General features: G+C 47.4%; 1 protein-coding gene across 1 annotated transcript; it reads right to left on the bottom strand.

The window, feature by feature from the left end:
• Window positions 1-1,530: 1,530 nt before the first annotated feature.
• On the bottom strand, window positions 1,531-7,605 carry LOC136551856 (probable lipoxygenase 6). Its single transcript, XM_066543400.1, has 9 exons — window positions 7,071-7,605; window positions 5,945-6,228; window positions 5,034-5,271; window positions 3,849-4,172; window positions 3,574-3,659; window positions 3,340-3,447; window positions 2,947-3,251; window positions 2,559-2,825; window positions 1,531-2,441 (listed from the first exon to the last, which is right to left on the bottom strand). The coding sequence occupies exons 1-9, from the start codon at window positions 7,447-7,449 to the stop codon at window positions 1,682-1,684; spliced, it is 2,751 nt and encodes a 916-aa protein (XP_066399497.1). The 5' UTR covers window positions 7,450-7,605; the 3' UTR covers window positions 1,531-1,681.
• Between the last annotated feature and the right edge of the window lie 5,806 nt (window positions 7,606-13,411).

The following is a 13,411-nucleotide window of genomic DNA, read 5'->3' as shown; positions in this document are numbered from 1 at the left end:
TTGTGTAGGAGCTCCTCCGGTGCTTGAAGTTCTAGTTGCATAGGTTTATATGACCTTGCTACTAGAATTGTTTAGGTGAGCTATAGCTAGCCTGACACCTTTGTTGCCTAATTAGGATCTTTATAAGGTGCTTATGAACTTAGATAGAGGGGTGTAGTCTTGGCTAGGCCGATAGTTTTAATTCCGCATTTGTCCCGGTTAGCCGGTGTATTTAATTTTTAGAAAGAACTATTCATCCCCCTCTAGTCCGCTATCTTGACCCTATAATAAGGTCGAGCTCACCAATAGTGTAATAATATAACTACATTCCGGTAATAAGACATTAAGCCGATGTACTAGGAATATTCCAAATATGCCATGTTTGCACAAACCACAAACGAAGCCGATGATCATTGTTCACAAGTGTTGTTTTCATGAAAATAAGAGAAAGCAACCATTGATGTGCATATATAAGATGGAGTTGCAGCGAAAGATCATGTTGTGGCAACTTGCCAAGTTGCTTGAAAAATTTATGTTAATCAGGCCAATCACTGATTAAGATCATCTCTAAGAGTTTTTCTTAAACTCACTCCCTATATCATTATTTGGAGAGCCATTTGAAGAGAAGTCATTCTCTATATCTTTCGACCCTTTAACAACTTCATGTATGCACTCTAGAGAGCCAGCCCCGCTCTCCATCTTTAGCTAGCGGAAAATCCAGAATAAAGAATGACTATATTTGGAGATCTAATTAAAGAACCTATTGGAGTGTATCCTTTTCATAAAAATCTCTATTCCTATCAATTAGGCAGGATATAAAGATGTTTTTGGAGTTGCTATAACCCTCACCCCCTCCTTACTGGGAACGATGACTGGGAATTTAAAAGGGCATATGCGCCATATTAGCCTTCTTTGGATCTTTTTTCAAACGAATCACACAGGCTATCAATTATATTCAAAGAGAAGAAAAGCTCAAACTGACCAATAAAACAAAAAACAACCACAACGATGACGAAAACCTAGCTAACAAGTAACAATTGTAAGCAAAAGAAAATGACAAACACATCGATTGATAGGATGGGGACCTGAACTCACGCCACACAACACTGTCGCACTATCACTGTACCACTTTAACTCCGCAAACGAACTTTGCCAGTCTCATGAGGAATATTTTAGTGTTTCTCTAGTTTTTTTTAAAGAGAAGCTGATAGGGAATCTAATGGTCAATGTATTAATAGAGTTGGTGAAGTACAGAAAAAGAACACAACTGCAACGCACACTATCCACACATGAAAAAAGATACCACGAGACAACAACCTATGAGATGGAAGAGAAAAAATTATGCGAAAGCAGCCATTGGCCGTTTCGATCCTTGAGGAAGGAGCTAAAACAGGCAAACATTTCATTCCAATTTTCATTCCTCATTATTGGCAGATTTGATGTTCGATGGAGCATACTGCAGATATGTGTGTTTCGTTGTGTATTTCTATCTTTAGGCCTTGGGTGTTTTTGGTTTGTTGTTGTTCTCCTTTATATCTACGTAGCCTGATCACTCTCCAAACCCCAGCAGCTCAATGTAATTCAGGAGTGAAGGTCGCACAGATTTGCTTCAATAAAAAACAATAGTAATACTGCATATACCCGTAGGAAAAAAATGAAAAACGATATGGGGCCTTTCATGAATCATGAACGATCGATGCATTCATATGGAGATGCTGTTAGGCACGCCGCGGCACGTGACCCCCGGCGGCGAGCTGGGCGCCAGCAGTTCGTACGGCAGCACCCCAGCGCCGCACCGGTTCTTCCTGCGCTGGTCCGCGTTTCGCCTCTCGATGGCCTCCTCGGCGCGGCGCACGTCGGCCTCGAACATGGCGTGCGCTGCCACGGCGGCCGCGTCGCCCGTCCACGGCTCGTCGCGCCCCTCGCCGAGGTACTCCTCGTCGGGGGAGTGCGTCGACAGTGTGTCCACCACCGCCATGAACTTGGTGGCCTCCAGCACCCCGGGCATCGCGTTCAGGAAGAACCGGTGCGGGTCCGCCAGGAACGCCGCGTACTCGGCCGCGTCGCGCTCCGAGTCCGGCAGCAGCCGGCGCATCAGCGGCGGGCGGTTCGGCACGTACCCGCCCAGCGGGTACTGCCCGAAGTTGAGCGCCGCGTGCTGCGCCGACGCGAGCCAGATGAGCGTCGTCAGGATGGACGCGAGGTCCGCCGGCGTGGAGAGCGAGGGCCACCAGGGCGCGTGCCGGATGTTGGCGTGCCCGACGTGGACCGTCTCGTGGTACCACCCTTGGAGCTCGTCGTCGGACTGAACGGTGCCGGCGTCCGGGTAGTAGAGCTGCACGTACGACTCCACCCAGTTGCGAATGGCCGACCACAGCAGGAGCCCGTCGTTTGCGTAAGGGTAGTCCTCGATGAGGAGCCTGATGCCGTGAGGCTGCGACTCATCCTCCACAGCCACTCCCCTGACCAAGAGATGACGAAGCACGGGCGGGTAAATGTCAGTGGCCATGACGATGAAGAGCTTTCTGTTCAGTAAAATCAAGCAACTATAGATAGGGAGGGGGCAACGGCATGCATGCCTGCGGACGAGGTCAGCAGGGAGGCCCTCTAGGTCGAACCGCCAGTGGTTGCGGTAGTATGCAGCACTGATCTCGAAGGAGACAGGGCCAGGGGTGAAGCACGACTCGATGACACCGTCCGCACTGATCAGGCTCTGCCGTGCAAGCGCATTGATCTCCAGCGTGTACCGCATGTGGGGGTGTAGGAGCTTGAAGACTGGGTGCATCGCACTCATTCGCCGATGCGCTGCCAATATGAACGGCTCCATTATAGCATGTGTCCTCAGCCTGGAAGAGTTTGTCAGAGACTGCTAGTAAGTGTTTCAGGATTGACATTGTAAAGAATCAACCAAATTGACAGTGGTAGTGCGCATGTTCACTATATAACAGTTCATTCTGGAAACCATACCAGTGATTAACGAGCTGATGAACACCGGCGTCATTTGAGCTGACATGAGCTTTGGCAAGCATCCATAGCCAATTGGAGGTAGCATCACTGGGAGGGGTAAGGACCTTGCTTGGCCGGGGCTTGCCTGCCTTGCTTGGAGGAAGGCTAAGTTCAATAGCAATTGGTTTCAATGTGCCAGCTTTGGTAAGAAACAAGATTGTCCGGGTTGCATATGCCTTCCGTCCCTCTATTACATTAATCCGGTCCAAGAATGGAAGATAGACATCATGATAGTCCAATATAAACAGCTTTGCCTCGTCCACTGCCTGCACTCATGATGCATGATCAGGATCAGAAGAAGAAATTTCATTTTACATAATGACATAACCTTCAACTTCATCATATTGACAGTACCTGTTGTATTGTGAGTCCATTGAGCTGTCCAGCGATGTGCGCTTCCGTGATCAATGATTCTGGTGAGCCATAGATTGCAGGATCCAACTTGCTCACTGGTGGGAAAACCTATTTCCAAATAACAGCTCAGTAAAGTAGTACTGTATAAGAAGGCTATGTATCACTGGGGTTGATCGATATTATCAGCAGTATATTTACTTATGTACACAATAATCATGTTTTTAAGTTCATTACCGTGAGCCTGGTGATGCTAACTGGGTTTATTCCTGCCACAGTCTGACGAGCAAACTCATCATCACGGAGCCATGCAAACTTGTCCTCTGCATAATCAAAGTATGATCATTAAAGCAGCAGTTCTCTGGACAAGAAGGCACTTGAATCTGAAGAACATCTAGCATTGGCTGCTGCTGATGCTTATGCTGATTTGTTGTGAGAGGAAAACACTGTTCGTTCGCTGAAAAGTACAGCTGAAGTAGTGCTGCAAAACAGGGTGAATAGATTTTACTTACTGGAAAGAATTCTAGGTGTATCATAGCGAAGCATCCCCTCACTTGATTCCTGAATCTTCTGAACAAGGGGTATTTTCTGGAACAGGTGCTCCTGGAGACCCAACTTCAGCCTGAGGCCCTCCTTATAGAGATTATCAACGTGGTGGAAACCTTGGAAGCTGTGGGTTTCAGCTGAGATGGTTGCAATCATCGATGGGATAAGGGTGTGAAGTACTGCCCGCAGCCTCCCTGATGAGAAGGCACCTTGCTTCAGCTCCTCAAATGCCTCATCCCGAGGTACATATATCCGGTGTGGTTTCTCTACTCTGCTCTCAGCCAGCATGTCTACACCACAGGTAAATGCACAATTAGCTACAGTGTTTCTATGAGGTGAAAGACAGGCATGCTTAGTCTTCAAAATTTGGAGCAACCATTTTGTAGTAAACAGCTTCATTTAAATCATAAATGCCATAATTTACCATAAGAGTTGGTTGATAAAATTTAGTAAAACCCTCCAGTGGTAAATCATTACAGGCTGGAAACTCTGTGTCATTTTGAAGGATAGAAGAAAATTAATGGAGAGAAACGATGACGAATACTTTTCTGTACGGTAGTCAATGTCATGGAGAGCATCCAAGAGAAAATATGCCCAAGAATGAAAAAAGGGAAAATACAGGGAATAAAACTCAGTGTGGATACAGCCTGTTGGTGTTCCTGATTGCTAAAGGTCATGTACATCCAACCTAACTAACCGAAATGTTCAGTACTTATTGAGACTCTTGACCCATGACATTTCCGTGATCCTGATCTGAATCCATTGAATTGTTCTGCTGAAACATGATAACTCAAATTTTATTTTTCTCCAAGAAGCGTGTGGAATAGATTCTGCAATCAAATGGTCAATCTAATTTCTGTCTTCCTCAAGTTAGGTGTAAAGCAAAATTCAAAAGGCATATGTTATCTTGTTCAAAATTTGGACATCATCAACCCATGTGGGGAAGGTGGCTGATGGGTGAAGCTGTCAAGTCTGAAAGTGACAAGGCATTTGATCAAAGTAGAATTGGACATGCACATATGATTGTGGCTATAGTTGGAAAGTAACAAGCATCATTTTGCCTTTGGCCAAATTCTAATTGCCATTATATGCAAACATTTTTCCTAAAGGTAACAGAAATTACTGGTTTTTGAGAGAACAACAGAACTTACTGGTATCAGTTGGTGGACGACCAGTTCGGCATCGCCGTGGGTAAGGGATCTTGTCACCTCCAAGGATTGGCCTGGTGAACTCTTTTCCCCGATCTGGATTCCCCAAATCATTGTATGTTGCATAATCATATATTCTGTCAGATAACTTCCGTACTCCTGTGCCATCTCCTCTAAGGTCCTTCAGCTCCTTATCCCTTAGTTCTCTAAGTCCAGGTGGTGTTTCAGATGGTAAATACGGCTGCATGAGATTATCTAGGTCTTATCAGAAATATGATGCCGCAAATTCCTATTGGGTAAATTCTTAATATTAGTTACGTTCTCATAAAGAGGAAAGGTAATCCATTTGATGGTTAAAGACAACATATGGGGGTTACACCCTAAATAAGGCTAATGCTACAACTACACATAATTATGGATTTTCAATGGTCCTTGACCTATTATCTACTAAACTGTAAGAGATCGGCAGAATATAAATTTTAACAGGGCTCGTAAAAATTACAATTTTACTAAAAATACACATGAACATACAGTGCAAGGGATTGATGACCCACTAAGCTCAGGTACTACAGATATGTTCTACTGAGGTCTACTCAAAAGCTTGCCATTTGAACAGCGCATAGACAACAACATATCAATTCATCATGCCTTTAGACTGGGCTCCACGTTTATAGTGAATGGCCTCCTTTCGCTATCAACATCGAAGAAAAGGATGCATGACCAGCTTGCCAACAGAAATGGCGATCATTTGTCACAGGATTGATGTAGCAGGCACATACTAATGATGATTGATGATAATCTAGTACCAGAAACTCCAGGTCCAGGCATAGGTCGACAGCACGTTTTTCTTGAACTAGTAAGGAAATAAAATGCTACTAGTACTACCGTTTTCTTTAGCAGAAAATGCTTATTACCTTGTTACTGAAGAACACCCTCTTTCCCGGCAGTTCCCTGGTGGACTGCACCCAAGAGTTGCAGGCAAAGTGCACCGGACCACACGGCAGCCCACCCTCGACGACGATGCTCTCCAGAAAGAACTCCCGGTGGTGCCGGTTGGCCACGGTGATGGCGCCGGGCTCGCCGAAGTCTGAATCCACCATGAACTCAGCCGTGTACACGACGTGCTCTCCCTTGACACCCCTCTTCTGGCACCAGTCTTTGATCGATGCCTGACCGCTCTGCAACGGTTTCTTGGTCCCTGCCAATGATTCACGTGCCACGACCCGGGAAGGTTAGGACGACCTTGAGAAGAGAAGTCAAATATGGAGACATGGAAAGCGACTAGCTTTGGGTGCCGATCACATGGTGATAATGGAGAGAAGGGGAAACATGTCTCGTTCAGTATTACATAGTGACTCATTTGAGCTTGAACTATTCAGAGCAGTAATCAGGACGGGGACTACTACTGCTAAAGGGGAGGCTAATGTTTTGCAGTGCTCTGAATACTGGGAGGTAGGAGGTCCTGTAAAAAATCTGCTCCATTTGTTCTCATGTTGGAGAAATCATGGTCAAGCGAAAGATGCCAGCGGTTATAAAGTTGAACTGCTCCAGTTGACAGTTGTTTAGGTCGTCCCTTGTTTGTTGTGGTTAAACAATTTGTTGGAAAATGCAGAGCGAATATACTAATGCGGAGAATCGCACACACGGACGCTCATTGGCTATCACGCCTCCACTATTGAAGATCCGCAGAAAGATCTGTTGATCATGTGCATCTAGTTAGCATCTTCCTAATTGCTGGTGCCACCTACTGGCTACCGATCAGGGCGGTCAGTCAAGGACAGACGGAGATGCCCAAAAAGGCAAAAGCTTTGCACGTCGAGCCCCCGATAGCTCTAACGACTAGCGAAAGCAAGCTAAAATTCAGAGGCAGCTCGAAAGTTTGTCGAGACTTATTAAGAGCAAGCAGGCAGGTCAACTCGAAGTAATTTAAGTAGCGAGAGAAAGAAAAGGGGAGGACGGACGGCGCGCCTTGGTGGATTGGACGAGGACGAGGGCGAGGAGCGAGGAGCGAGGAGCGAGGGGGCGGTGTGAGTTGCTTACTGGCGTGGATCTTGGTGCTGATGAGCTCGAGCGCGACGCTCCGGCCGACCATGTCCCAGAGCGCGTCGAGGTGGCCGGCCAGCGCCTCCTTGAGGTCCTCCTTGTGCTTGCGGCGCACCGTGAGCGCGGCCCGCACCAGCACCTTCTCGGGCCGCCTGCCCTCCGGCGCGCCCTTCCCGGTCCCGGGCGCCGCGAGCCTCGGCAGTTCCTCGCTGATGGCCGCCACCACCTTGAGCCCCCGCCGCCGCCGCTGCTGCGGCGCGCGGTGGTGGAACGGCGCGACGCAGAGCTCGTTCGCGCCCCGGCGGCCCGGCACCGGCGGCCTCGCCGCGGCTGGCCCCCGGCGGAGGCCCGTGAGCTCCCTGCATGGCGCGGCCATGCTGCTGCGCCTGCGCCCTTGGGATCTTCGGTTTGTTTTGGCTGCGCTCAGGCGGGACCGCGGGAGCGGGAGCTAGTGAGGTGAGGTTGTTGGCGTCGTCGTGATGGAGCAGCAGCACTGCAGCAGTGACTAGGATTTAGCAGAGGAGGAGCCGTGTCGACTGCCTCGGCCTCGTGCGCCTTCTCTTCTTTTTTATAAAATTTGCAAGTCTGGGCAGAACGGAACGGAACGGAGTCTTGGTGGCATTGCAGGGACCAGGGAAGCTGTCAAGCTGGCCTGCTCCCTGTTCCTGTTTGACCTGAGAAAACAGGCAGCTACCAGTCTACTACTCCTAAGGTACCATTGAACAGCTAGCTTGTTCTGCTGACTGCTGTGCGTGAAAACCGTTAGGATAGAATTGTCAGAAGTTCAGAACAGTGCTGTTCATCTGAAACCGCGTTTGTTCTGCTGGACATGGACATGACAGCCACATTCAGATCACGATCATCTATCAGCAGCCGTCCGTTTGAATTCAAAATCGAACAGCTTGGTGTCAGGGCGTTTAGTTTCAGGAAGTTGGAATTTGAGGCTACTGTAGCATTTCCGTTTTTATTTGGCAATTAATGTTCAAACATGGACTAATTAGGCTCAAAACGTCCGTCTCGCAATTTCCCATCAAACTGTGCAATTAGTTTTTTTTCGTCTACATTTAATGCTCCATGCACAGGCCGCAAACATTCGATGTGACAGGTACTGTAGCACTTTTTGGGATTTTAGGGTGGAACTAAACAAGGGCTCATATGAAAAGGATGTTGGCTTTTCTCTCGCAATTCGCAATGATCGGTCGGTCGTAACTCGTTTGGGAAGCTCGAAGCTTCCTCGCTACTCGCCGTGGTTAGACTGTTCGTTGGTCGATTTCTGGGTTGATAAGTCCGACCGGTGCTGATTTGTTACGAGAGAAAAACACTGTTGGCTGGCTGATAAACTCTGATTGAAACCAACGAGCGAACATGCTGAGTATGTACTGCTATCCATATCCATGGACCATGGGGGCACGAACATAACACCGTGAAGCCGCCACGGTTTCCGTCCGGTCCATCTGGCCGAAATTTCACACCGTGTTGGATAAAAAAAACGGAATCTGGGTCTCAGAATCCCCGGCGCAGTGCAGCAAAAAAATCATGTAAAAAGCTTGCCTCATTTCGGCACGTTTCCTCTCTTTTTTTTATGCGCTTTTGCTAGCTTATTTAAAAGAAGTTGGTAGGGGCATGGAGTGTGCTTAATTAGTTAGCTTGCTGGTCTTGTGCGGTATACTAGGAGCAGTACAGGACGAAGGCTTATCTGGCGACGTTGCATTAGAGTGACGTAAGTGGAGCCGATGTGTTGGTCCGTCCGTTCACCGATGAGATGATCCTCCTCGTACTAGAAGCATCTGCAGGCATGTGCGAAAAGGCACATGTGGTCTTTTCACGAGATGGAAAAAAAAGGCGCGTACCCTATTTGGGATTCAGGAACAGTGCTCTGCAAAATACAGTACATGGAATGCTCAAGAAAAATGCAAATATCCGTGTTAAGTTAAAATTTTAAACTCAGATAAACATGTATCGTCACAAACAGTCTGTTCGCTCGTTGGTTTCAGCCAGGGCTTATCAGTCAGCCAACGATGTTTTTCTCTCACAACAAACCAGCACCAGCCGGACTTATCAGTCAACCAACGAACAGGCTAAAAGAATCTAACCACATCTAAGATGCGCTAAAGTTACATAGAGTGGTAGCGTATGCTTGATGCTTCAATGGTCCAATCCAACTAGCAAAGCAGCCCTCCAGGCTCCAACACCCGCGCTCCGTGCAGTGCAGGTGGTGCCGCCGGTCGACGCGGCCGCCGGCCGTTGCCCGTCTGGCCTCGTCGGATGGTCATGCACGCGCGACGTGGACAGTCTTTGTGAACATCTTTGTGGGCTTGTGGCTGATGGTGCCGGTGAAAGAAAAGGGAGGCTGGGCTTGCCTGCTCGTCTTTAGGCCGGTGCCATCCCAAATCCAACCCTTTTCTTCCACCTCCTTTTGCCTTGTGCTGGATCATGGCCACCACGGCTTGCTTCAGTGCGTCGACTACATTTGGAAGTGGTATTAGTAATGATGTTCTTTTCCCAAGAACGCACTGCCCTTTTTGACGTTCCTGGGATTTTCCTGCCGGGCATGTCTCCCACTGGGGAATTGGGGATGTTTTGAAGGGATTGATGACCCACTAAGCTCAGGTACTACAGATATGTTCTACTGAGGTCAACTCAAAAGCTTGCCATTTCCAAACTAATTCATCATGCCTTTAGACTGGGCTCCACGTTTATAGTGAATGGCCTCCTTTCGCTATCAACATCGAAGGAAAGGATGCATGACCAGCTTGCCAACAGAAATGGCGATCATTTGTCACAGGATTGATGTAGCAGGCACATACTAATGATGATTGATGATAATCTAGTACCAGAAACTCCAGGTCCAGGCATAGGTCGACAGCACGTTTTTCTTGAACTAGTAAGGAAATAAAATGCTGCTAGTACTACCGTTTTCTTTAGCAGAAAATGCTTATTACCTTGTTACTGAAGAACACCCTCTTTCCCGGCAGTTCCCTGGTGGACTGCACCCAAGAGTTGCAGGCAAAGTGCACAGGACCACACGGCAGCCCACCCTCGACGACGATGCTCTCCAGAAAGAACACCCGGTGGTGGGCCAAGAGCCCAGTGCCACGCTTAGCACGGGGTGGGCTTTGCCGTCCCGCCCAAACCCACACCCTTGCCACGCGGCCCACCGAGATGCACCGCATGGTACGATGCACGTGGGATCTCGCCCGCCCCGACTTATCAGCCGGCTCTATAACAGAATGTATCGTATTTTTCTCTGTCAACGAAACAGCTCCAGCTGATTTATCAGTAGATTTTAATACCAGTCGAACAGAGCCTTGGGCTGCCAAGTACTCCCGGTAGATCCCTTATTTGTTAAATCAAATCAATATCTATATTTTTTATATAATTCAAGAATGTAAAATATTTGGGCTGTAACATCCGCGAGTGAATAAGCATAGCCATCCAATACAACTTTTTTTTGGTTTGGCGAACGAAGTCATGCGGCATAAAGTGAAGCAGAATGAGTCGGTCCGGCACTTTTCACGGAATGAGTTGGTTCCTCGTGATGGCTTAGAATTAGCTCTCCATTGAAGCACTCGACGACGGACGGTGTGATTCCGCGCTGCAAACCAAACAATATTGTTAGCGTCGATCGGTTATAGGTTCGGATCGTTCCGCATAGTCTCGTTCTGTAAACCAAACACGCCATTAAATTATACTAAACTCCACAAACAAAATCCAAACAAAAGGGCACATCCTCGACACCCTAATTTTTCAAAGACTTTGATCGCCGTTATTTCCAAACAAATGACACCTTTCTTTCACTTCTACTCTTTCTTTCTCTTTAGATAACTATGACCATCGCAAGAAAGTGTTAGTGTTTGTTCTATTAAACACATTGTCATTTCTACTTAACCAAATATCTATATCAATACCTATACATATATCTATCTAGTATTAAAGAGAGAAGAGACTCTTCCAAACTTTTTTTTTGTTTGCACAATGGCTTCACACCCCTCGTCCCGTATGTGACCTAAACTCACGACTCATGGTGATGCAAGTTAGAACCATGTGTTTTTTTGTGCATCCAACAACGATATAGAGTCTGGTTCTTCCAAGACGATTGAAATAAACGAAGTGATCATTAAATAAATGGTCGCAAATCATCCAGGTAACCACGCAGCAAGGTATATGTCGTTGAAGCACATGAACATGTTTGCTGGTTAGTATAAACAAGCCAAGCTCAAAGTTAGAGCCAAAACTCGCTAGCCGTGCAAACATTGCAGGTTGGATAGGAACATTCAAAGTAGAGATGAAAGTGAATCAGACTGGAGTGGATAATACCTTTTTCGTATCCTGATCCATTTTATTTTGTTAGATTCACAGTGGGTGGATATTGCAAGGATTTATGTGCGATAATGGTACCTTCACGACGTCCATCCTTTTCCGGACGGGACCGACCCGCCTACCTCCGTGCTTCACGCCGCGCACCCTCGCTCGTGCCACACGTCACTCGTCGCCCGCGCCTCACGCTGTGCGTCCCCGCCCGTGCGACCGTGCCTCGCCTCTCGCGCTGTGCGCTCCTGCCCGCACCTTGCACCCCGCTCTGCGCTCCTCCGCGCATCGCGCCTCTCAAGTCTCAACGGGGCCGCTATCCATCTGCCTATCGATCGTGGGCGACCTTGAGCTCCGCGCCGGTGTCAGTTGAGCACATGTTGCAACCGTATGTTTTATGTGTTTCATATGTATGTTGCATATGTTTCATCTAACTATTTCAAAAGTAGATCTGTTGTTGCATACGTTGCAATGGCTATACACGTATGTTCCAAGTGTATGTTTCAAATATTTCAGTTGTTTCAAACTCATATTGCATGTGTTTTATTTGGATGTTGCATAGGTTGCAATGGCTATATACATATTTTGCAAGTGTATATTTCAAATATTTCATCTGTTTCAGACGTATGTTGCAGGTGTTTCATCTCAATGTTGCATATTTTGCACTGGCTACACACGTATGTTGCAAGTGTATGTTTCAAATGTTTTATCTGTTTCAAACATATGCTGCATGCGTTTTATCTGGATCTTGCATATGTTGCAATGGCCATGCACATATGTTGCAAGCATATGTTTGTAAATGTTTCATCTGTTTCAGACATATGTTGCAGCAAATGCTTTATTTGCAAGTGTTGCATGACCAGACGCGGAGAGTGGGTGCAGACGGAGGTGGTCCCCTCAGGTGCAACGGTCCCCGCATGTGCGCAGGAAGTAAAGCGGGTGCGGTGGCCCCCGCATGTATGCACCCCAACAGCAGGGGAGCTCGGCGTGGCAGGCGCAGCAGCAGCAGCGCGTGGCGACCATAGCAGCACGCGCGGACAGGTGCGGCAGGCAGGAGCTGCATATGCATGCGCTGTGGGCCCTGAACAAGCAAAGTGGGAGGCGGAGGCGCGGTGCACGTGTCCCTCCTGTTGGCCGCATGCATCTAGGGAAGTGCGCCGCCTGCGCCGTTTCCTGCAGCATGTAGAGGAAGCGTGCCAGACGCGTGCGGGGCAGTAGGCACGGATGTTCGAACGGACGTCACGACGGGCGCTAGTCACGCCCGTTCATGTGTTAATATGAGTCGGATCAGCGTCGGAGCGCTAAGGGCAATCCCAGTGCTACCTATTAATTTCTAAAGACCCTACGTATAGAAACAAAGGTCCTGATGGATAGTTTTTGCAGAACAATTTTTTATCCAATCACATACATTCTCTCCATTCTCTACCAATCACATCCATTCATGTCTTGGTTCTTGTGTAGACATGGTTTCTAACTTAGACCTAGTTTCTATGATTTTTACTCTCTCTTCAATAACTACCTTGCCATATTAATAAAACACTTAGGTGGCGGTACAAATAATGTCCCTAACAGCTATGGTGATTTCTATATAGGGAGTGCCCTAACGAGCTTACTAGTCAGATAATCCGTATCGGCCAGATTTTGTCAATTCTATATTCTAGCCGCGTCCGTACACAAACAGATTCGAATTCTCCATTCGTTGGGAAAATATGCTTCTTTGTATCCTCGAAATTGTGATTCGGAGACCAGACAATTATCTGCGCCACTCTCGCCCCTAGTTCAAAGCCATCTAAAGTTCTTTTCCCAACGAGTTGCTTGCAGGTTTGACTCTATACTCTCTCCTGACCAAAAGTATAAAAGAAAGGAGAAAACGTTTGCTTAGGGAAGAAGAGATCAATGTCCTACTTTAGGAAACAAAATAACTACGAGCTGCTATATATTCCGTAGCATGATTAGATACCACTTATAGAAGGGATAAGCTGGGTTTAATCTCCTCAACCTTGTGTGTGCATCACAATTCACAAGGCACG

The sequence above is a fragment of the Miscanthus floridulus genome, chromosome 1 (assembly GCF_019320115.1).
Source record: "Miscanthus floridulus cultivar M001 chromosome 1, ASM1932011v1, whole genome shotgun sequence".
NCBI classification, from domain to species: domain Eukaryota; kingdom Viridiplantae; phylum Streptophyta; class Magnoliopsida; order Poales; family Poaceae; genus Miscanthus; species Miscanthus floridulus.
Note: the sequence above shows the minus strand (reverse complement) of the source record. Positions and strands in the feature narration are given on the sequence as shown.

Excerpts from the sequence above, each read along its gene's own strand:
- LOC136551856 (XM_066543400.1), bottom strand. The coding sequence starts at position 7,449 with ATGGCCGCGCCATGCAGGGAGCTCACGGGCCTCCGCCGGGGGCCAGCC. Across the intron at positions 5,272-5,944 it reads GGGTGTTCTTCAGTAACAAG|CCGTATTTACCATCTGAAAC; the intron begins GTAATAAGCATT and ends AATCTCATGCAG. Across the intron at positions 2,826-2,946 it reads CATCAGCTCGTTAATCACTG|GCTGAGGACACATGCTATAA; the intron begins GTATGGTTTCCA and ends AAACTCTTCCAG.